At 37.9% G+C, this 22850-nt stretch overlaps 1 protein-coding gene across 1 annotated transcript; it reads right to left on the bottom strand.

Moving 5' to 3' along the window:
- Nucleotides 1-713: 713 nt before the first annotated feature.
- On the bottom strand, nucleotides 714-22616 carry LOC139961689 (uncharacterized). Its single transcript, XM_071961088.1, has 8 exons — nucleotides 22225-22616; nucleotides 14574-14634; nucleotides 13966-14031; nucleotides 13304-13369; nucleotides 6070-6290; nucleotides 4560-4745; nucleotides 4071-4290; nucleotides 714-3902 (listed from the first exon to the last, which is right to left on the bottom strand). Exons 3-8 carry the CDS (start codon nucleotides 14006-14008, stop codon nucleotides 3334-3336), a joined length of 1305 nt encoding a protein of 434 aa, XP_071817189.1. The 5' UTR covers nucleotides 14009-14031; nucleotides 14574-14634; nucleotides 22225-22616; the 3' UTR covers nucleotides 714-3333.
- Between the last annotated feature and the right edge of the window lie 234 nt (nucleotides 22617-22850).

Here is a 22850-nt window from a genome sequence, read left to right on the forward strand (position 1 = left end):
TTATGTCTGAATAATCAAAGTACTCTATTTATATGTTCAAACCATGCATGCTTGGTAATTGGTTTGAATTTTTAACTACATGTTGAAGATGTTACACATCATCATATCCATGTTCTTATGTTAAAAACTAAGTCTAAATCAATATAATAAAAAAAATAATAAAAAAATTATAACAACGGGTTGTTAATTTACAAGCAGGTACAATTATGATGTTATTTTGCTAACCGATTCAGGCGAATTTAGGCAGAGTTTGAGTCTTGGCGCATCATGCTCCGAGCAACAAATGTGACAATTTGAGTGTTAGTAATGTTTCTATAACTGCAGCGGCTGCAGCTTTTAAGATATCTTCCTGAATACTCCTTTAAGACTAAATTTAAAGATGACGTCAGCCCCCTCAGTGAAAGCCTAATTGTTAATATTTTGTTTTGATATAATCCTTAACTCGACCAAAATATACTCTTTCATTTTTCGTATGAACATTACAGCATTGATGATTGGATGACGTTTAAATATCATTTGTACTATTATGTGATGTATTGCAAACATGTTATCTGAGGCTATAAGATTCCAGCAATGAAACTAGGTCGTTTGCAGTAATAACTTCATTGTCCAAAATCCATACCCTAGAAAACCTTGCCATTCACAAAAAAAAACGTCGAACATTCAAGCTTATACAAAATTTACAACAGAATGATCGCAAGTGAAACAGAACATTTGTTTTCGTGGTTTGTATTGGCATCAAATTGGCAGCACATCAGGCATTCTTTGATCAAACTTCCAAGGAGCTACAAAGACCAGCTCCATGATGAAAACACAGTGTAATCCAAAACAACTTGGCACACTATCTTAATGTTTTACACTTATAGTAATATGTCAAAAATAAGTCTAAACATCGTTTAAAGCGTTTGATGGATTCTCATACCATCACTTGATATGACCGTCCACGAATTCAACTTAACTTGCCCTAGCGTCGATGCCGCCCCCTCCCCCCCCCCACCTTCCCACCCCGCCCCTACCTTCCACCCTATCCCTTTTACACTCTCCGTAATTCTCCTCAACAAATGTTATGATCATAAACACTTAATTTAATACTGTTCATCTTTACTGTACAACATATATACAGAATTGTTTTAAGCACCATATACGAAAAATACCGATTTAAGACTGTCGTCACGTGACAATAATTAACCAGTCAATAAACACAGACACAGACACTGTCTTATCCCAAAATCAAATCATCGCTTCAAACTTCTCAAACGAAGTATCAACAAATTGCTTTATAAAATAGTGTCCTATAATGTATGCACCACGGTAAGTAACAAGAATAAGGTTTTGATTCATTAAGTCCAATGAAAGGAAAGGAGTTTTCCATATTATTCGCAATTAGTTTCAATGTAAAAAATATGATTTGTGACTTTTATCTGTTTTTTTGAGAGATTTCCTTTTTTATGATTAAAAAAAAAATGCCTAATTTTTTGTATGGTATGTGGTGGCCTTAGTTTAGTAGAGTTTCGTTCATAATTCTGCATATTCAAGAGCAGGTACTGTAACATTATGACTAAACTCGTTATTACATTATAAATATAACATTACCGTTTACTCTGTGGTTTCCTTGTTTAAATTTTCGATAGACGCTTAAGAGTTAACTGTATAGTAATTTCCATGAGAATGCTCATTTGCATAAGTTTGGTACAACGTTGAACAAACAATACCGGTTTTTCGCGGAGAAAATATGTAAAAAATTAGAGGATAAGATCAGAATTTGTATATAGGCTGCCGTCCTTTAAGACGGATTTCAGAACTGGTGGTTTGCGAAAATTTCGAAAAACAAACTGAATCATGAAAATCTTTGTTAATGACGATTAGGTATTGAGGGTCTAATTCCAAAAATTGTTTGTTTTTTCCTTTTAGGAAATGCACAAATAAATAGTTACATAGTAAACAATACTAATAGCTCTGCCGTAAACGTCAGGACTACTTCCGGTGACGTCACACATTGACGTCCGACCTCCTTCAATTTTCTCAGAAATGAGAGAATCGTGATGGCCAAAACTGGAATTTTTTGACGGTATTTGTTATTAGTACTTTCCTTTATCACCATTTTTGGAATAAAATTTGAGGATATTGTTGAGACGGTTCAATCCCACAAATAAACAAAATATACAAGCTGTTCCAAACATCACAATAGTTGATGCTTAAAAGGTGCGCTCAAAGTATTTATATATCATTACATCTTGAAGTGACTTTTAAAAAGAAAAGAAAAAAAGTGTTACAGGTTTTCTATTAATATCAAGAAAGTGCATTGGGTTACTGAAAGTGTGTAAGTCACGTTTGTTACTCAAAACATATGAATTGTGCTCATGAATATTTACGCAAATAAAAATAAACGATACACGGTTAACATATAAGTAAGATAGGCGTCAAATTTTTGCTGTCTACAAAATTGATATTTTTACCCCTCCCCCACCTCCCTCTACATCCCATGTTTCCATTAACTTCAGTAGGCCTATGTTGTAAAAAAAATATGTACCAACATTATTAAACTCATTCAAGTCTCTAATTTGTAATTCACTTTTCAAATTAACAAACCCCTTTTAAGAAGCAAGTTTGCAAAAATTAATTCCTAATGAACTTAATATCAGGTTCAGATGAATCGGGAGGCAACTCCCCGCTCCTATAAATTGTTATTTTCATCTTCACAAGAAGACTCCTGTACCCCTGAACACTTCCATCCGCTACTATCCCAACCACCCGCCTAACCCCCCCACCAACACACCCCACCCCACTTTGGATACAATGCGTGCGCCTCACATTCTATAGCTTGGCTACCGACTAAAAAGGTTAGCACAGTAACGATGGCGAAAAAAGTCTGATGAAAAGGTTGGCAATATATCAGCTTGGATAATTTTTGAATTCAAGTGCACGATGTCTTATTCAACAAGATTGGAATGCTTATGAAGGTTTTGTATGTTGGATTGAGTAGACTGGAATGAAATCCTAAGAATCAGTTGTGTCCACAACGCAGAGTTTTTAAAACTTTTTAAAAACACAATTCGATTCGATAACTCAGATTGACTGTTCACGAAAAACAAAAAGGGAAAATGATAATAATAAAGATAAAGCAATAGAAATTGCAGCCTTTCAAGGGGGGAAAAATAAATATGTGGCAAGTAATGGTAAGGTAGGTGATTGCAACATGTCTAACAATCTGTTTATTAATATGTTAATATTATGTCTTTTCATTTGATTTGGTGTTACACCGGGGGTGACAGACAGACACAGTGCAACGTCAAGGTCAAGTCTACGAGCAGGTCAACTGTGGGAGTTTGGTCGTCATGACCACCAATTTCTTGCAACCATGTGTGTCATTTGTTGATAATTACCATTGGGTGGAATGTGCAGAAGGTATGTTCCCGGTGGGACCATCGGCAAGGTAGACGACCCTGAGTGAGCACCAGCAACAGGCCCACTAGCGGGTACGGCATACATAAAACAGGGAAAGTAAGGGTTAGTCGGAAAAGCAGGGAAACCGGGAATGTTCATACCATCGTTACGTTGAAGTAGCTGCGTCAAGTGACTGTTTGTTAGTTGTTGTTGTTGTTGGTTATTCATAGATGTTGGCGCCGTAGCAACGCTAACGCTACCACCACTCTCGTCCGTTGTGTCGTCGATGACCGCGGGTCTCGACTGATCACGTGATACATGTTGCCTGTCTTTGGTTTTCCCGTCACGTGACTCTTGACCATTGCATAACCGACGTATTTTCTGTTGGATGCTCCCATAACTTAGCTTTCGTTTCTTCGTGTCAGTATCCCCTTCTCTATGTGATTTCGTTTTCATTGAAAGATCTAGTGTTGATGGTTCTACTATATCAGCCGATTCGGAATCAGATTCAGCTCTCACTGGGAAAGGAAATAACGAAATGAAACGGAAATAACAACATAGATTTTCAATAGTTATTTCGTTCTTGTTTTATTCCTTCAGGACAAAAAAAAATGAAAGGCAATTGCACTGTAAACCTTATAATTAAATGTGCTTGTGAAAACGTTAAAACAAAAAAAAGGTTATACCTTTATTTTCTTCATGAATATTCAATTCTTTGTCATCTTCTAGTCTTTTCTTTATATTCATCTCGATTGTAGGCGAGGGTGTGGCGCCCTCTCTTATACCGTGTAGTCCGCCATCTTGGAGAGGTTTTTCTTCATTATTATTGTCTGTGACGTCATCTGCCTTTATCGGTGACAGCGGAAAGTTCTGCCACGATGTGGTATGAACAAGATCATCTTTTTCCTAAAAAAAATCAGAAGAAATTGTGTTGTTTGAAGTATGTTCAATACACATTTAAATTCAATTTAAGTCAAATGCATTCTTTTATAACCAATACTTTATATTGCAGTTTCCTTACATATAAGCTTAGAAAAGACAAAGAAGGTTACCGACACAGTTTCCCCTTGTATCACAGAACATATTAAATAAGACCTGTGTTTCTCTGCCCACCGCCCCCCCCCCCAATTCCTTGCCCCCCCCCCAGGAAGGGTGGGGTGGCTGAGGAGATTCACCTTTTTCCCCTTTGATCCCGTTGGTCCTCCATTTCTAAGAATTCTATTTATAGAGCTTATGCTAGGTAATGAATTTTCGTCACAGATAGTCTCTTTTAACAGCCGTTGTCTGATTTCCCAGGCAAAGATTGATGGATTCTCCTCTTTAAATTCGAGAATCTTCTGCACCACAAGGGGCGTGGCAACCTGAAAACAAGAAAAGAATGTACTGTGATCTATGTGTGTCAGCTTGCACCCAAACTAAACGAAATGATGGCTATGTATTTGTTGAAAGACTTATAAAACTTACTGGTTTAATTATTTACGAACGACGATACTTCCCTGTCTCCTCACAAACCAAGCATTTTACCCTCTACCTAGCCTGCCAAAAGTTTTAACACTGTGCAAAAACCCTGCAAGTGCTACTCTGCCTACATAAGAGATTGCTCCTTTATTATGATAAATAGGGCTCTCTTTCTTCATTTGTTTTTAATAATGAAAAGGGGTCTCTATCATGCATACATGAAATATGCTTCTGGATCCAAATTCACATGAGGCCGCCTTGGGGGGGGGGGGGAGGGGCGATCCGATTGTCATTTTATCGTTCCCTACTTCCAGCCCCCCCCCCCACACACACAAACACACACTCACATACACCCTAACGTATATTTTTAAATCTTCGCCAAAGTGTGAAGTAACAGAACTAATAACCCAATTCACAACTTGACCAGAAATACCAAATCAACTGACTGACCGACCGTCAGTGACAGAAGCATAGTCAGTGACAGAAGTATAGTCAGTGACAGAAGTATAGACAGTGACAGAAGTATAGTCAGTGACAGAAGTATAGTCAGTGACAGAAGTATAGTCAGTGACAGAACTGTAGTCAGTGACAGAACTATAGTCAGTGAAAGAAGTATAATCAGTGACAGAAGTATAGACAGTGATAGAAGTATAGTCAGTAACAGAAGTATATAGTCAGTGACAGAAGTATAGTCAGCGACAGAAGTATAATCAGCGACAGGAGTATAGTCAGTGACAGAAGTATAGTCAGTGACAAAAGTATAGTCAGTGACAGAAGTATAGTCAGTGACAGAAGTATAGTCAGTGACAGAAGTATAGTCAGTGACAGAAGTATAGTCAGTGACAGAAGTATAGTCAGTGACAGAAGTATAGTCAGTGACAAAAGTATAGTCAGTGACAAAAGTATAATCAGCGACAGAAGTATAGTCAGTGACAGAAGTATAGTCAGTGACAAAAGTATAGTCAGTGACAGAAGTATAATCAGTGACAGAAGTATAGTCAGTCACAGGAGTATAGTCAGTGACAGAAGTATAGTCAGTGACAGAAGTATAGTCAGTGACAGAAGTATAGTCAGTGACAAAAGTATACGCTCGACACCACTGCAACTTGAATACAGTCAACAGAATCTGGCTCCTGTTAGACTTTTGAACTGGGGAATCTAATGACTGTGCGTCGTTATTTTAAGTTTTAGACTGAAGTAGAGAATACGGTATTTCTTTTTCCTTACCTTGGGTTTACTTCCACCGATGTTACCCGGCCGTATCGAACCCGTCTCGTAGTATCTGCTGAGTATCTTCGAAACACAGCCATGCGATACAAGCAGTTGGCGGGAAATCTCACACGGCCTTATCCCGAGTTGAGCGAGCTGCACGATCCGAGCTCTAACACAAACCGGAAGTGGACGTCCGTTGACAAATACACCGCCGAGTTGGTTGACCCCGGATTGACCTGCGGATGAAGAATCCAGTAACATAAACAGTTATTGAAAGGAAAAGAGAATTGGACAGTCTAAACATCCGTCTTTCACGGGTATTTAGTTGGCATTATTGATAGGGTAACCAAAAAGGGGACTGTAAGTCTATATCTACACTGGCCATCATTTTCACATATCGCGTGACTTTTTAGGGTAACTTATAAATGACAACACATGTCGATACCAACGATATTATGTACACTTGTAAAAGCATGTCAGGAATAACGTCTCTCGCCGAATAGGTAACATCTAGTTAGTTTTCTCCTGTTTTATAAAGTATCTTGTGACTGAGAAACAAGGATTTATTTATTTATTATGTTACATGATAGTTGCAGTTTAACCAGGGTTCTAGCAATCGTATTTATGTTTATGAGTTTGCACAAGACTTCCGAGTTTGGTACTGGCAACTCGTGATCTGACGAAGATGTGTCACGTGTCTGATGATGCCATTAACAAAGTAAGGATGCTGATATCGAGGTGTAATATGCTGATAATTATGTTGTCAAACTCGGTAACATATCATTACTTTCGATTATCGACCGTTACATGCATACTGATGTTAACTTTCTTTAAAAATTGAGAGGATGATTATAATATAACAATGAAACTTTGTGTGACTGGATACTATATTGAGTTGGTGATGTGGAAGATCAAGTGAAATCATCACACTAAACGATGACTTGATTACTTCAACAGAGGCGAGCGCAAAGGGGAAGGAGACCGGGCATCACCCCCCCCCCCACCCCCCTCCTCTCCACAGTCAGTCGAGGAGAAAAATAGGTCAGTTGGAGATTTCCCAAAATTCAGAAGTATTGACTAAAACTACTTTGCAATTAGATCTAAGTATATTCTTAATATGCCTCAGAATGAACCATTTAATCCACATCGTATTAAATTCTTACCGGGCAGGACGCTCACCCCCACCAGTCCCCCCCCCCCCTCCCCGGTCTCATGGCGGTCTCATTCATCGACCCCACAACCACATTATTTCTTCAGCCTAAACTATACATGAAGCCCGTACCTAAATAAGTCGTGGAAATTTGGAATTTCCTTACTGCATCAGCGAAAAATAATGAAAAACAAAGACAAGTTGATGTGTTACGGTCCATGTACGACATCACAAATTATTGTGCAATGTTATTAAGAATGAATCAAAGGAATAAATTTCAAAATGATATATTGTAGCAACAGAAGTCGTAATCAGCATTTAAGTTGGACCAATGTATTTGTTTTTACTTGCATCTGTGATAAATTTTAGAGTTCGTCGTCACTTTAAGGAATTTAATGTTCCCATAACAGGAATGGAAATATATATGCTAAATTGGAGATACGGAAATTCTACAAGTGCAGTGTCCATCTGGGCGGGGCACAACTTGCCTATAGCCTATTGCATAGAGTCACACGTCCACAACTCCCTGTAGTGAATCGAAGAACCCCCTCACAAAAACAAAACAAAACAATTCTATTACATCTCTCAAGTGGTCATAATGAATTGAGTCCCCTGTTTCTAATAATCGCCGCCGGGCCGTCCATAGTGTTTCTTACAATACCTTTATATAACTATCGTTAGTAGACTACCTTAATTTGTGCATTTAGTACCTTTATTTACGTATTTAGTACCATAATTTAACAAAAGACAACAAAGAACTCCTACATATCTTAATGCGTTCATGCGAAGATTCACTCACATGTACACCGTATAGTATTGTCAGTTACACACAAATGCATTAAATATTCTTCGACAACAAAAAGGCATATTGAAGCGATACTGAATAGACGGCCATTGTGAGAGTTGTAACCAATGAAGAAGACACGTATCTCACGGAATCTCTTATATATATCTTTAGCCAATATAATTTCCAAGGTTTGCGCACAGCTTCACCGAAATGATGAGATGCTTTTGTATGTGAGCAATTACACTATACTCAAAAAATAAATGCCACAATAGAAACGCTATCTTTACGTACACAGCAGTTATACAATACATACTCGTTCTGCATGACTGGTTTTAAATACCGTTAAGACGTGTGTTGGCTCGCGACAATTTGTCTATTCATTGTAACAATTTGATTGGACGAGCGTTTGCTCAGGCTGCTGCCTGTACGCAAAGAACAACAACAACATGGAAGCATTCATGTATATATACATATATATATATATATATATATATATACACTGAATAAAGCACCCTCTGCTGTTATTTATAATCGCTCCGCTCATATCGTAAATGGATATATGTCGTATAGCTATCGTGATATAAAGGGAAGCACACATAAAAGGCCTACAATACACATCAAAAGAACAAAGGGAATGAATTGCGCCAAAATGCAGAGCTTTCAAGCGCATGCAATATCTATGTTACAGCAAAGCATATGAAGAGAGCTCTTGGTTGTTGACTTGTGAAGAGAGCAGCGGTAAACTAAACAAAGCTTACAGTGCAATAGACCGTCACAACTGGAGGTTAGACAATTATGATTAGTGGCTGAACTACGTAGGTTAAGCTTATAGAAATGGGCTTTAGCCCCCGCTGCCTCCCGAATAAAATAAAAATGGCTCAGCCACCCACCCACCCCACCCCCCCCCCGCCCCTGCGCCCGGAAGCCACAAAATTAAAACAACACAAAAGCGGAGCACATAAATATATGAAATATAACAATTTATTATAAGTTAAGGGTACATTTGAGAACACCCTCTGATTGAGACCTCCCCAACTAACGTTAGCGGCACTCGTTATTGCAGTTTTTGCTCCACCTTATTCAAGCTTTCGTTTCATCCAACGTTTATTACAACGGGCAATTAATTATCAACATTCGTCTGCGATTAGTGATCATGTTATCATTTATTAATATCATTATTACTCTTAGTGCATGTTTTTTTCTAAATTATATTTTTTATGATTGTTATAACTAAAGTGCCTTTTGGCATATGGAATATACAGCAGAGTCGGTTAAACGTATTATGGTCACCTCAGTATTCTCTACTTTAAAAGGCGTTCATTGATGTTGAAGTAACATGGTGCGAATGTGCAGTTACGCGCTAAAACTATATTCAATAACAACGCAATTGAGATATTTAGGTTAATTAAAACCGAACTTAATCAATCTGGTTAAGGCAACCGTTACATAATAAATTAAGTCCTATGAGCAGTAATGTTAACGGAATTTCGGCGTTTCGGGGAGCACGACTAATTGCATAGACTATGGACGAATCATCCATCAATACAAATGCGCTAATATCGCATGTTAGATACAGTAAAAGTATATCAATTCTCTTTAAGGCGGGGAGGGGGACAGGGGAGGGGAATGGGTACATATTTCACTCTATGATTGCATGTTTCTTACTTTGCTTGATGCAGAGTTTTTACTTTCTACTGAAGATGACTACCATTATCGTGCTCTATAAAGTTCGCAATGGATTATCTAGCATATTCAATTTCAATTCAATTCAATTCAATTGAATAGGGGACGGAGACAACCAAAATTTCGCTATAGCCTACCTTTGATTGAGCAAACTAGGTCCGGGTTAGGGAGCCAAACCTTAAAAGTCCCGCATAACCTCCCGATTTGTGCAAGATTGCAAGCCTCTGTTTTCGAGGTGGGAAAGGGGGGGGGGGGGATTTAAAATCTATCGAAGGCATGATTAAGGCCGCGTATCCATAAAAGCCCTTGATATACATATTATGGTACGGGTTGGTTGCATAAATCGATACAGGTTACGCAGAACTCTATGTAACGGTTCTGACTGAATCTCGCTGGTTCAACAGCTTGCTAAGACGTTCATGTATATATATATATATATATATATATATATATATATATAGGCCTATATATATATATATATATATATATATATAGAGGCCTATATATATATATATATATATATATATATATATATATATATATATATATATATATATATATATATATATATATACAAGCACGTACACAAGTTTTATACATGTATGGTTCATTTGCCACTCAACTCCGCCCTATAGTCTCATAAAAGTCGGACTGTTTGCCAATGAATTTTAACAATAAGATAACTTATGCGGTTTTCAGTTATGTGGGAACATTTCACGTGTCTTGGTTATGACGATGAAGCAAAGTTCCTGCCAGAAGCATAGTACAGCCCTATGGAACCTTGCCTTTTGTGTTCAACATGACATTTGCGATGAGAAATCAGACAAACGAGGTGTGAAAACCAGCTGATGACGTCATTGGTATTTGTCAGTATTTGAGATTTACGTATATATATATATATATATACATATATTTATATATATACATATATTTATATATATACATATATATATATATATATATATATATATATATATATATATATATATATATATAATCTAGCCCCCGGGCTCAATCACCGTGTACATACGATAATTTTTTCCGACGCCCTGGGCTGTCACCGACCAAATACTTCGCACGCTGAATATACAATCAAGGGTTTGCTAGACCTGTTTCTTCATACCCTTTCTTTTATTCATCCGAATAATGGCGAAATAAAAAACAAAATCATATTTTTGACTCCTTTTTTTTCTCCAGTTGTCCCAAGATATGCCCCATTAACCTTTAAACCAATTACCGTTTACCCAAATGCGAACGGAGACAAACAGACTTCAGGGATATGTGAGGCAAGAGGTTTAACGCATTTTACATAATGACCCACTGACGCGAGAGTTACCAGCCACAGTGAGACCCACTGGTATATTTGAATTTAATAGTTTGAAATGAGAGGAGATTATCTGTGTGTCACGCAATGAACAGATCAATTTCATATATTAACTAAAAATTATAAGAAAAGAGGGGAGAAAAACGCCTCACATCGCTCATAAAAAATAATATGCCATGGCGTGAAATACATGCATATAGGCTTTAAAAACTGAATTAGAAATTAACGGGTTTCATGTTTAATCTGCCAAATAAGGTTCCCTGTGAATGGTATGATGATATTAGCAGCAAATCACTCATGCTTCAGGAAATGTGGGTCAAGCATACACGACTAAACGGAAGACGAAAACAAAAACTGGTCTGCAAATCTTCCTTGGTTCACAAGAATCGTATATTGTGAAAGGTAAACATGGTAATCAAACAAAAGTTTTCCACGCAGAAACCTAACATGGGGTTGGCTTTTTTGTTTAGAAATAGATAATGCGAACATTCCTCTGATACCTTAAACCCCCCCCCCTCCGCCCCCACCTGAGCACCCCAACCAGGCGAGGATCAAGGAGGGATGTTGGGTTATACCCCACCACATACATTAAGTAAAACCTTGCTAAAAGACCTACTTAACAGATCCGCCCTGCCAGCCCCAAACAAAAATGGAAAGGCAACATCATATTATATAAACTCTTATACACCACGAAGCGGTCGCAAGCTTTTAGTGATTTATTTAGGTATTTTATCAAGTTAGCAGAAAAGTCAGGTGGGGTAAGGTATGTTCACCTTCTACACTGGGCCATTAGCAGACATAAAAGAGAAGATATATGCACAAGTGGTATTGTTAAATACCACTATTTGGTGGAAGTCTTACAAATTTGTAGAGTAATATTTCCATGGCTGGAAGATTATAGAAATGCAGTTCATTTTGGTCACCCCACAAACTTCCAAACATAATATGACATGTTTTTTGAAACCCTTTGTTTGAATTTATTTGTTAAATATATTTCATCGTCAGCTGATTAAAAATATCGTTTAATACCAGAAAGACCTAACAAGCAACTTATCACATTTACCTATATTAATACGATAGTTCAGAGGAAAATTCATGGTTTTGATTACAGAAATAAGGAAATATACTACATGGGTATACTGGTAAAAATGTGCATCCATGCAATTCCTACACTGTGATTTTCAGATATTGGTAAATGAAATGGTCACTGTTTCTGTACCATAAGTGAACTTGAAGCAAACAGGTATGACGTCATAGTTGCACACTTACAAAAAACTAGTTTGCCCCCCCCCCTCCTCCTCATTGTTTTGACCTTGGATTGCATAGGGTTCCAACTTTGTTTTAGGGGCTGTGATATGGTTAATACCACTGAAGATATTGTTTAGTGTATTCATATGATGTTACTTTAATGACACAATTTTGAAGAAAATTAGATAAGCAATTAGTTTGTTGTTAATATAAACATAAAATCAAATTTGTCAGTGTATAGCTATGACATCACACCTGTTTGCTTCATATTCGCTTTTGATACAAAACATGTCAACGTCAAACGTTGATATCTCGAAAACGAAACCTTTGAACTGAAAGCAAACTTCTCTCAAGATACTTAGAGACTATGTTCTTCTTTCAAAAATTAAAAATAAATACTCTTCTGAACTACGCCATTTTGAAGAATATATGATATGACAGACTATTATCTTTAAAGAGACTCTTAAACAAAACACCAACAGGAGGGTTCTATGCATGTTCTATATGTGTGTATATATGTATGTATGTATGTATGTATATATGTGTATCTATGCTGTGATGGCACAGAAATGAATGAAACGGCTGATATTCTATAACTGTGTCATTGTAGTAACATCTGGAACAAACGTACAGTTCTCACGACCACTTTGAACTCGTCGACGGTAATTGTTCTAAGAAAAAGGCCAGAGACATGGTCCAATCGCGTTGTGAGTCTGCGAAGCCTTGTGGCCATGTAACCTTATCTAGCAATTTTGAGGTCATTATTATGCATATAGACCAATTAAAATGATTCTACAGTTTTGTTCTTGTAGGTGTTCTGTTTACCAAAGCATATGGCATCTTATACAAATATTCAAAGTAGCATTTTTGTTTAGTTTAAATAGGTCAATTTCCTTTCATTGGTGATGTGAGATCAAGTGAAATCATCACACTAAACGATGACTTGCTTACTTCAACAGAGGCGAGCATAAAGGGGAAGGAGACCAGGTATCACCCCCCACCCCCTCCTCTCCAAAGTCATCTCGGTGGGTGCATAAAATAAGACAACAAAACTCACCAGTGTGGGATGCAAGTGTTTGTGGACTCATGTCTTCCTGCATCTTTGAAGAGGGAAAGACCTCCGCTGCAGAATAAAGAGATAAAATCTAAAAGTGAAATGACAAGCCATCTTTTTGTACAAATCAACCCTCTTGATCCTCCACGCAACCACCCACCCCACCCCACCCCACCCCACCCCACCCCACCCTCCATCAGTAGGCATGTCTTGATGGTACATAAATCCAATGAAATACTGCCTATCTCAAATTTTGTCGCTACATCACATCTGTAATACAATGTTCTCGCAAAAGTGTGAATACTATGGAAATAAGACTTCCAATTAAAACGAAAGACACATAGTCTTATCACGTTTTCAAAGCGTTTGTGACCACTTTACCGGTATATACTTCACGTCATTCAACTTAGTTATTTCCACTGAAGCAAAGGTTTTGGTAAGAAAAAGCTAAATGTTGAGAGCCAAATGGAATAATTGAAACCTTGCTCAGTAATATTCATATATTGAAATATGTTTTGATGTGTCTTGACTATCGTCAATTTGATTAATTGCGTATGATTTCTTGAGTATAATATTTGCTAGATTTAGTCAATAAGCCGACGAAATGCTGGGAAGTTGTTTTATAGCCATCTCGGTGGGTGCATTGAACAAAATAAATAACTCACCGGTGTGTGATGCCAGTGTTTGAGGGTTCACCCCTTCCTGCATCGCTGAAGCGGGAGAAACTTCCGCTGTAGAAAAAAAGGAGATAATCTAAAAGTGAAATGAACGGTTTTGATTTTCTTTACAACATATCACTTCGCTGAGTGATCATATGATATGAAAGCACACACTGTGACAGACGATTGTCTGAACGTCATAGTTATAACACGAACGTCGAAAATTGGAGCCAACCCCCTCTCACTGCCCGTCACTTGCAAACACACCCTTCCCCACTATTTCTAGTTTAATGTCCACCTATGATAACACAAAACTGCGTAAGTACTTACATTAGCGTCAAACGACACAGCAGTGCATTCAGTTATTGTAAAACCTCCTTCAAAGAGTAGATGGGGGATGGGTGGATAAAGAGCCATGATAATGGTATGGCCATGGGCCTTCTAGTGGGTTCAGGCTCGTTATCCACTTTCTCGGGCTGCTATCCTCAAAACAACACTGCAACATTGTTTATTGTATAAACAAACACCATAGCAGCCTCTAAAACACCGACTCCCTTCCTTTCTCCCTCCCCCCCCCATCGGGATATATATGATGCGAGTCTTCAAAGCCTCACCTGAAATGGTCGATGGACACTTTTCTTCCTCCACTTTGAAATGTGCCCTTTCCGCTTCTTCCTGTACATAGCAAAACAGAAAACAAATTGTAGAATGTTTACACTGGTAAACAGGTAGCTTTATAAACGACGACGGATGAAGGAGGTCGAGCCCTGCAACTAGAAATCTTGACAGAAAACTTTTTTCTTCGGAGTCGAGTCCTGGTAGGGCGGTGGAAACGTCACAAGTTCGGTATAAACGGTAAACGATAATGAAGAAAGTTAATGCTACCTTCTACAAATCCATGCATTTTCCCGGAAATGACGTATCTGACTCTTAAAGGTTTTTACAAAACTCACATCATGATCCTTGGTATGGGTATCGAGTGACAAAAGATTTTCTTGGGACAAAACAACCGCAATGTGTTCCGTTACAAAACTAACACTTTCTCTGTATGCTTTAGTATTTTAAGTAAAAGCGAAGGACGATACATACCTTTAGTTTCCGCAGTCAACACATTTCCTTACTTAGTAAATGAGTCCTAACCATTGTTTCAATGATGTGTACCAATAGTCCATGGCAATGGTTTCTGTACTGTTATTATGATACTCACAGATGTGAGGGTTTACTCTTTCTATTAGCGAGTCTTTACATAGTTGTTTCAGATTTCAAATTTGATTCGGGCAAGGCTTTCCAATCTATATGGCCATATAACAAAGGGGGGCTTTAAAAATAGAAAATCAAAATCTGTTACTTTCAGCATTCGGTATAAAAGGTTAACGATTCGCTGAGGGGTAGGAGGAGGTTTGAATGGAACAATACCCACCCCGGTTTCCCGTGGTTACTCAACCATGGTATACTAGCTTCGCTTTAAGCGAATAAAGTTTACGAATGAAGTTATATTGATTATTGGATCGACCATAAGCTCACCCCCTTTGTTCGGAGGGTAACAAAAGTCGGTGTCTATTGTCAATTAGGTTACACATTCGAGATGCTTTATCCAACCTTAAACCAAAACAGGGCTGTATGGTTCTTTGTTCTATGTTCATATGGGAGGTTTATGTATACATATATGTATATACTGTTCTAACTATTAAGTGTAACTGAGTTTATATAGTCCTGTTTATGTTTTTATAAAACATCGTGCAAGAATCAGGGACGGGACGCGAGGGGGGTGGGGCTGGTGAGGGGATTGGGGAGGGGAGGGGAAGAGTTGCTATGGTACGTCAACAAGCCCAGGGGCGTAGCGAGCGGGGGGGTTTGGGGGGGTGTCACACTCCCCCAATAATTTGGTCGCTGTCGGCAAATTTTGGGTCTGTCGGCAAAAGGAGAAAAGGTGAAGAGAGCGGAAGGGGAAGAAAGAAGGAAAGCTGAATAGAGAAAAGGAGAACGGGAGCTTCTTCCGTGCCAAATTTGACTTAAAATATGCACCAGATTGCATCTAAGGACGTTTCAAAACTAAAAATTTTCCAAAGGAGAGGGGTAGACCCCGTACCCTTAGACCCCTCCCCCATTTCAGTCACCACTTCCAGATCCGTCGGCAAATCAAATTTGACTTAAAATATGCACCAGATTGCATCTAAGGACGTTTCAAAACTAAAAATTTTCCAAAAGGGGAGGGGGACACCCCCTCCCCTTACACCCCTCCCCCATTTCAGTCACCACTTCCAGATCCGTCGGCAAATCAAATTTGACTTAAAATATGCACCAGATTGCATCTAAGGACGTTTCAAAACTAAAAAATTGCCAAAGGGGAGGGGGACACCCCCTCCCCTTAGACCCCTCCCCCATTTCAGTCACCACTTCCAGATCCGTCGGCAAATCAAATTCTTCACACCCCCCAACAGAAACCCCTTCGCTACGCCCCTGAACAAGCCAAGTGGTCATATAAAGTGTACGAGTTACAACAACTTCCAATACAAATAACAAGGTCATAGGCGACTGATAATTCGACGATAATTCCTCTAATTCCGCATAAAAAATTGTAATTTAATATTATGATTTGCATAGAAATAAGGAATTGCTTACGTTGTAAAATGACAATTTTTATATGTTATAATAACCGCAATTAACGTTCCGCAGCGTTCTAACCAATTGTCGAGTTATAGTATATAAAGGTAGTCAAAGTAAAAAAGGAGTGGGTTAATTTGTATAACGTTTTTCCTTGTTATTCCATATTGCAATTATATGAGAACATAATGAATGAACTTGACTAGTCAACTTTCATTTCGAATTATAAATTTATTTTTAAGTTGGTTATTTTTTCAATTTGCTACTTATAAACGATTAATTTCACTGACATAACAAAGTCTCATGGCTTCGAATTGTTTAGAATCAGAACCACTACTTACTATTTCATTTAACAGTAAAAATATTTCACATATCATTTATATATATAATAATTCACCAAGATTTTTTATCGCCAACCATAAAAATATTCTCCACGTTGAGCCGTTTAATTAACACATTTAGCCCTCCTGAATGTCTGGGAATATAGAAGAGGGTCAGAGCGTCCCGGGAAAGATCAACCACCGATAGTATTTTAGGGGAATAAAGATAGTAATTAGTGAAATTCCATCAATATGTTAATCCAAAACGTCCGATAATGACACAAATTTGTACCAACTTCCTCTGATATGACAGAAATATGATCTACGATATAGTTGAAAATGCAATAAAATCCGAATTGACATATTTTGGCCTATCCAAATTAAAGACAGTGGGCTTAAATATCCAGTCTAGCTGTTCTGTGCTTATAGTAAGTAATAATGACTATAAAAATTGTCTGCATTGGCCTACAGGTGAACTCAAAGTTTTGTGTAACCTGGTGATGGTTTATAACAATAAATAATATCATATAATATAAGAAATAACGGCGGGAAATCAGTCATGAATTTTTGGCTCCATGTTAGAGAGCGACAATGAACATATTGGAAGCTGAATCTGGAAAGCGGGAGGGGTGGGGTAGAATGAGGTTCCCGTTCCATAAACAAAAACAAGCGAAACAGCGTGTCACCAGGCACTGACTCCGTATTCTTTACTCTGTATAACAGGATTTTTTTTTGAATATTTTCTTAATCATTTCTTTATTATTATTATAGGCTACACTAAGAAATAGTGTCAATTAACGCTTTACAACTGCTTCCTATTATTGGGACGAGTTGTATTGCATTTAAACTGAAAGTGTAAATAAATTAATATATAAAATGAAGAGAGCAATTCAAAGAAAATTGAACAAAATATTTGTTAAGCTGAATAATATACTGATACATTTACTGTTTTGATAGTACCTTACTTTTCATTATCCTTTTCCTGTTAAGAAGCAAGGCCCCTCACGACACCCCCTCGCGGAAGTCTTAAGTTTTAGTCAGCGAAAGTTGTTTAGTGGTATCGTGGAATTTATAAAGCCAAAGGTCCTCATGAAACCACGAACATATCAGAGCCTTTTAATATCTTATCAGAGTTACATATATAAAGGCATCGACAACCAGATCGGGTCGGGACAAGTATGCCACCTGGTTTATTTGTAAGGTTTTCATTTCTCGTAAGTAATTTATAAAAATGACAATACATTATTCTTCACCCCATATTATCCCGGGCATCCTAATTATCCCCAGGTCCATATGATGTATCCCCTAACCCCCCCCCCCCCTTCCCTCATCAGGGCTGTCTATAGACGCCCCTTTTTTCAATATAAATAGAAGCAGGCTTTCTTACAGTTTCTTTTTTCCCTCTTCAACATTGACAAAAAAAATATTAACTATCTTTGCGCATAATATTTCCAGTGTATCCAATTGGGAAAAGACAGGTAGCGAACTGGAAGACTTAGTCCAACAATACCATTCATAGAAATATTATAATTGGGCCCTGAGCAATAAAAAATATATATGTATCTCAAGGTTACCGAGTGAATAATTTAATATCTATATCGCTTTGGAGTAAAAATTTAACGACGTTAGCTAATCATGCGTCTCGGACGGAGATATTTAACAATGAAAGAAAAAGAAAAAAAACCTTTTTGTGAAAGCGAAACCAGAGAACGAAACGTTTAGTGGTTCAAATGCCTAAACATATTCATAGTGTGGTAAGCCATATATGTGAATATTCATGAACTTGTGCACACCAAAATGAAGAGGGATTATCTATTGACTAATGCGGCAACATACGAAGGGAGGTACCAGGAATCAGTTATCAGAAATATCTGAGTAAGAACTTTATGTTCGCTGATTAATATTCATGATATGCACACAAAAAAACACGGTTGATTGTATGTACTATGTGGTGTGACAAACCTAAAATGCCAAGGATGAAAACCCTTGAACAATTGGTACTTGACTTGTTTAAATCCATTTCTTGGCCACCATACCAGTATGAACCAAATTTTACATTAAGCCCCACCCATGTATGAATATTCATGTTGTGAACCAAGAAAAAAATCTACCTACCACGTATGACATTGCTACATCTTGTGGTTGTTGAGATATCGTGTTTACAAGCTGTTTTCGACAATTTCCCAATATAGCATACCCACCATGAATATTAATGAGGTTCAAATTGTTGTTGCAAAGAACATGTACTTATTATGTAATTACATGACCATACCAAGTATGAACTAAATCGGACGTATGGTTTATGAGGTATTCACATTTAAACGAATTTTATGTGAAGCCCAGGCCACTCATTAATATTCATCAGCTCGAACCAAAAACAATAGGGCACATGTACACATCATGGGTGTTTGATTCATTCCCTCATAGCAGAACAGTCGCGGGGTAGTCACTTCCCGAGGGTTAATCGCCCGGTCCTAGGTATTCCCCTCCCCCAATGAGGTCAACGACTTGTGCCCCCCCCCCCCACACACACTTTCTTCCTATTTTTCTTGCCTTTGTTTGCATCCTGCTTCCATTCTGTTTATCCGCCAATCTGCTTTCTTCAATAGTTTAATAAATTAATTCCCCTGCTATATTAAATTGGTAGTGTTAAGTTTTAGTCGCCGTCCCCCCGCCCCTATCTGGCGGAACTGCTCATAACACAGCTCCAACAAGCTTGCCATCCCTTCATCACGGTGCTTAGTCTAAAAGCGTGATAAGAACACGTTCGTGTCACGCAGAGTTAAAATATTCATGAACTGAATTTTGTATGGGTTAAGTGGCCGACTAAATATATCGCCTGAATTTCAATAATGCGAAGAAACGATAAAAAGGTGGTGCCGTCAAACTGATAAGAATGTTCATTTGAAATTACGATACAAAGATCTGCAAAACCAGTGTTGAAATACTGAACATACAGTTAATTAACTAATGGATGACTTTATTTTGTACATTGACACTTATTTTCAAGTTTTTCAACAATAACAAAATATGAGTTACTCATTTTACGCTCAAAAATCCGCAATTAAACTACTCAACTTCAAAAACGTTTAATTAATTCATTAGCTCAGATGCTAGTCATATTTGGTAGAAATCATTTTTGTATTGATCATGGGCAAAATGATCGAATATGCAATAATTTCGGAAATTTGATAACCAATCATTTGATCATTTTACAGTTAATAGATGAACTTCTCTTGTATTTAATGTAGGCTTGTAAGGAATTCATAACTTCGTGAAAGAAAAAAAATATCTTAAACTTTTTCGAAGGCACCATTTTCATTATTGTATAGCTAATATACTGTACTGGCTTCAGTGATGGGGATGGGAGGGGGAGGGGAGGGAACTTATCCTTTAAGCCATAATAAATTAAACTTGATATTTTATGCCAAAGTACAGCCCTACGTTACAGAAAAAGATAACATAAGTCTCCTTAATGGGTATAATTAATAATCTCTTAACATCAACACTTGGCCATTCCTGGTCTACCGTGCAGTTACACTAAATTGCCATGGGTACCAGGGGTACAGCCGGGGTAACAACTCAACGCGTGGACAAACATATATCGAAACCATTTCTGTAAGTATAGGTAATATATAATAACCTTGAATCTGTTGGTCTATTGTTTCAACAACTATAATAAGCACATGTAAGTTACAAACAACACCATCCCTTTAATTGCTCGAGTTAGTATTCCACTAACCTACGGATACGGGACGGGGGGTGGGGGGCGGCTATACACGGTCGGCCTGTTTTTAGAAACCCATTACTGCTAGTTAGGGAATAAACACCACATTACATAGCCTACATTTGTATATTGTATACGGGTATGTATCGCGTCGAGAGAGAACACACTTGAAATAAGGGCAAACTCTTTTCCTTCTATTCGGCCGTGTGGAATTATTCGAGTATATATCCACTTAATAACGGTTTTACAACCGATCGAGATCTCCATGTGTTCCTTGTGTTGACCTGGTTTGTGTTGAAATTGTGTCTTAACGAGAACATGATGATAGGGCTTGCTTTAGACCGCTAAGAATTAATACACTGCACGGAAACGAACGGAATAATTACTTCACAGGACATGACTCACGAGAGTGTAGCATGTCACGTTTCCACAGTTTTACTAGGCAGGAAGGTGTAACAAGGCCTTACAGCTCAAACACTGCAGTTGGACTGTATAATCAGGGAGCTGCTAAGAGTAACAGCTCCCTGGTACAATGATCTATCTATCAGCTTGCACTACAATGTGTACACAATTTATAAACAAAAATGTCACTAAAGAGTAGGTTACCGCTTTTCTATAGGCCTATACGTCTACAAATTTACATAATATTCTCCCAGTTTTTATTCAGAGATGGCGAGAAAGGTCGTTGAATTAATCAAAATTGACCTATGGTTTCATCACGGTTGTTGCATGTATAGGCGTATAGACCTATATGCATGCACAAATCAATTCTCTTGGTTGCCTTTGCCGATGAGGGTATAGCGTGGTGTCTATATGTGCTTTTGACGTGCTAGATCACGGTCTAACCATGTATCTTACCCTGTTAAACGATCAAACACAAGAAATGTTTCACAAAATGCTTTGTTGAAAACATTCTAGCTCGGAAAAAAACATCTGAAATAACCTGGCCTATACACAAGACCCCTACACGTTCAAACGAGGGATTGTCCAGCAGATTTGAGTCACTGATTCCAAATCACAACACACGAGCAGAAGGCCTACTCATCCAGAACGACAAATGTAAACAAACCCTCTGCGGAAATATTGATACAGATTTCACTTTTAAGGTAGTAAATTACGCAAGACGACATGTTTTGTTCTTTGTTAATTGTGTATTTTAATTAGTTGTTTTTAGCTTTAGCAGACATATCGGCTTTTGTTTATATGGAGGATCACCAAAATTAATTTGCCAACCAGAAGGCTTGTAGTATATCACATCTGCCTGAACATGCATGTATATATAGCAATTCCAGATTCGGTGCTAAAAGAAGAAAAAAAAAACCCGACAACTTGGAAAGCAGACGACAGATAAGCTCTGGATAATAAATGTAGAGAAAGGTAATCCCGCTGAGATTAATTAATACAAGTGACAAAATTAGTATAAAATGATGACCATTAATTAACATATATAACAGAAATATTGGCCTCTAAAATTTCATGAGATCTAAGTTAAAAGAAAAATGCTATAAGTTATTTTGCTATGCCTAGGCCAACACATGACCGTATGCTTCTCAAGAACTATACATCACTCCTAAATAATTTCCATCATAATCCTAATACTAACAAAATACTTACGGTTTTCAATGTAAGTTCAATTCGCGATGAATAAAACTGTGTATGCGAGTCTCAACGAACTGACAGCAACAAAGCTCGCCTTCCCGCTCACTGAAGCAGATCTTAGCAAAATGACTGTTTGTCGTCTGCCAAACGGCGCTGCTGCTACCGTCCATGTAAAGAAGTAGATTCTTAGCCAAATTCTTCTCTCCACAGCGCACGGAGTAGCGCGCAGCAAGCACACCTGCCTATGCTTGAATAGACACATAATACTCTCAAATACGGTGCACGTTCACACAAGTTTTATGCTTGGCCGAGCAGAACGCTGCGGAATCCTGCCGAAGGGGCCTATATTTCACGGTTCGGTGAACCCGCAACCTAACCTTTCTATCTGTTTTCCCGTTATCAACTCCACTGTCATGGCAATAACAAAGGTGAGTTCTGCTCGCAGCTGTTAGCAGGCAATGGGTTGGACTCGACTGTTATATACTGCTGCCTAATGCTGCTACCGCATCAGCGATATTGTACGTTCATTCAATGCTTGTTTGGTTAATATCATAGCATAGATTAAAGGCACAACCTTTTTGACCCCGCAAATGTTCTTGCACTTTTTTTCAACGATTTCTGTCCTCGATTTTAATATTTTC

This window comes from Apostichopus japonicus, chromosome 20, assembly GCF_037975245.1.
Source record: "Apostichopus japonicus isolate 1M-3 chromosome 20, ASM3797524v1, whole genome shotgun sequence".
Lineage (NCBI taxonomy): Eukaryota > Metazoa > Echinodermata > Holothuroidea > Aspidochirotida > Stichopodidae > Apostichopus > Apostichopus japonicus.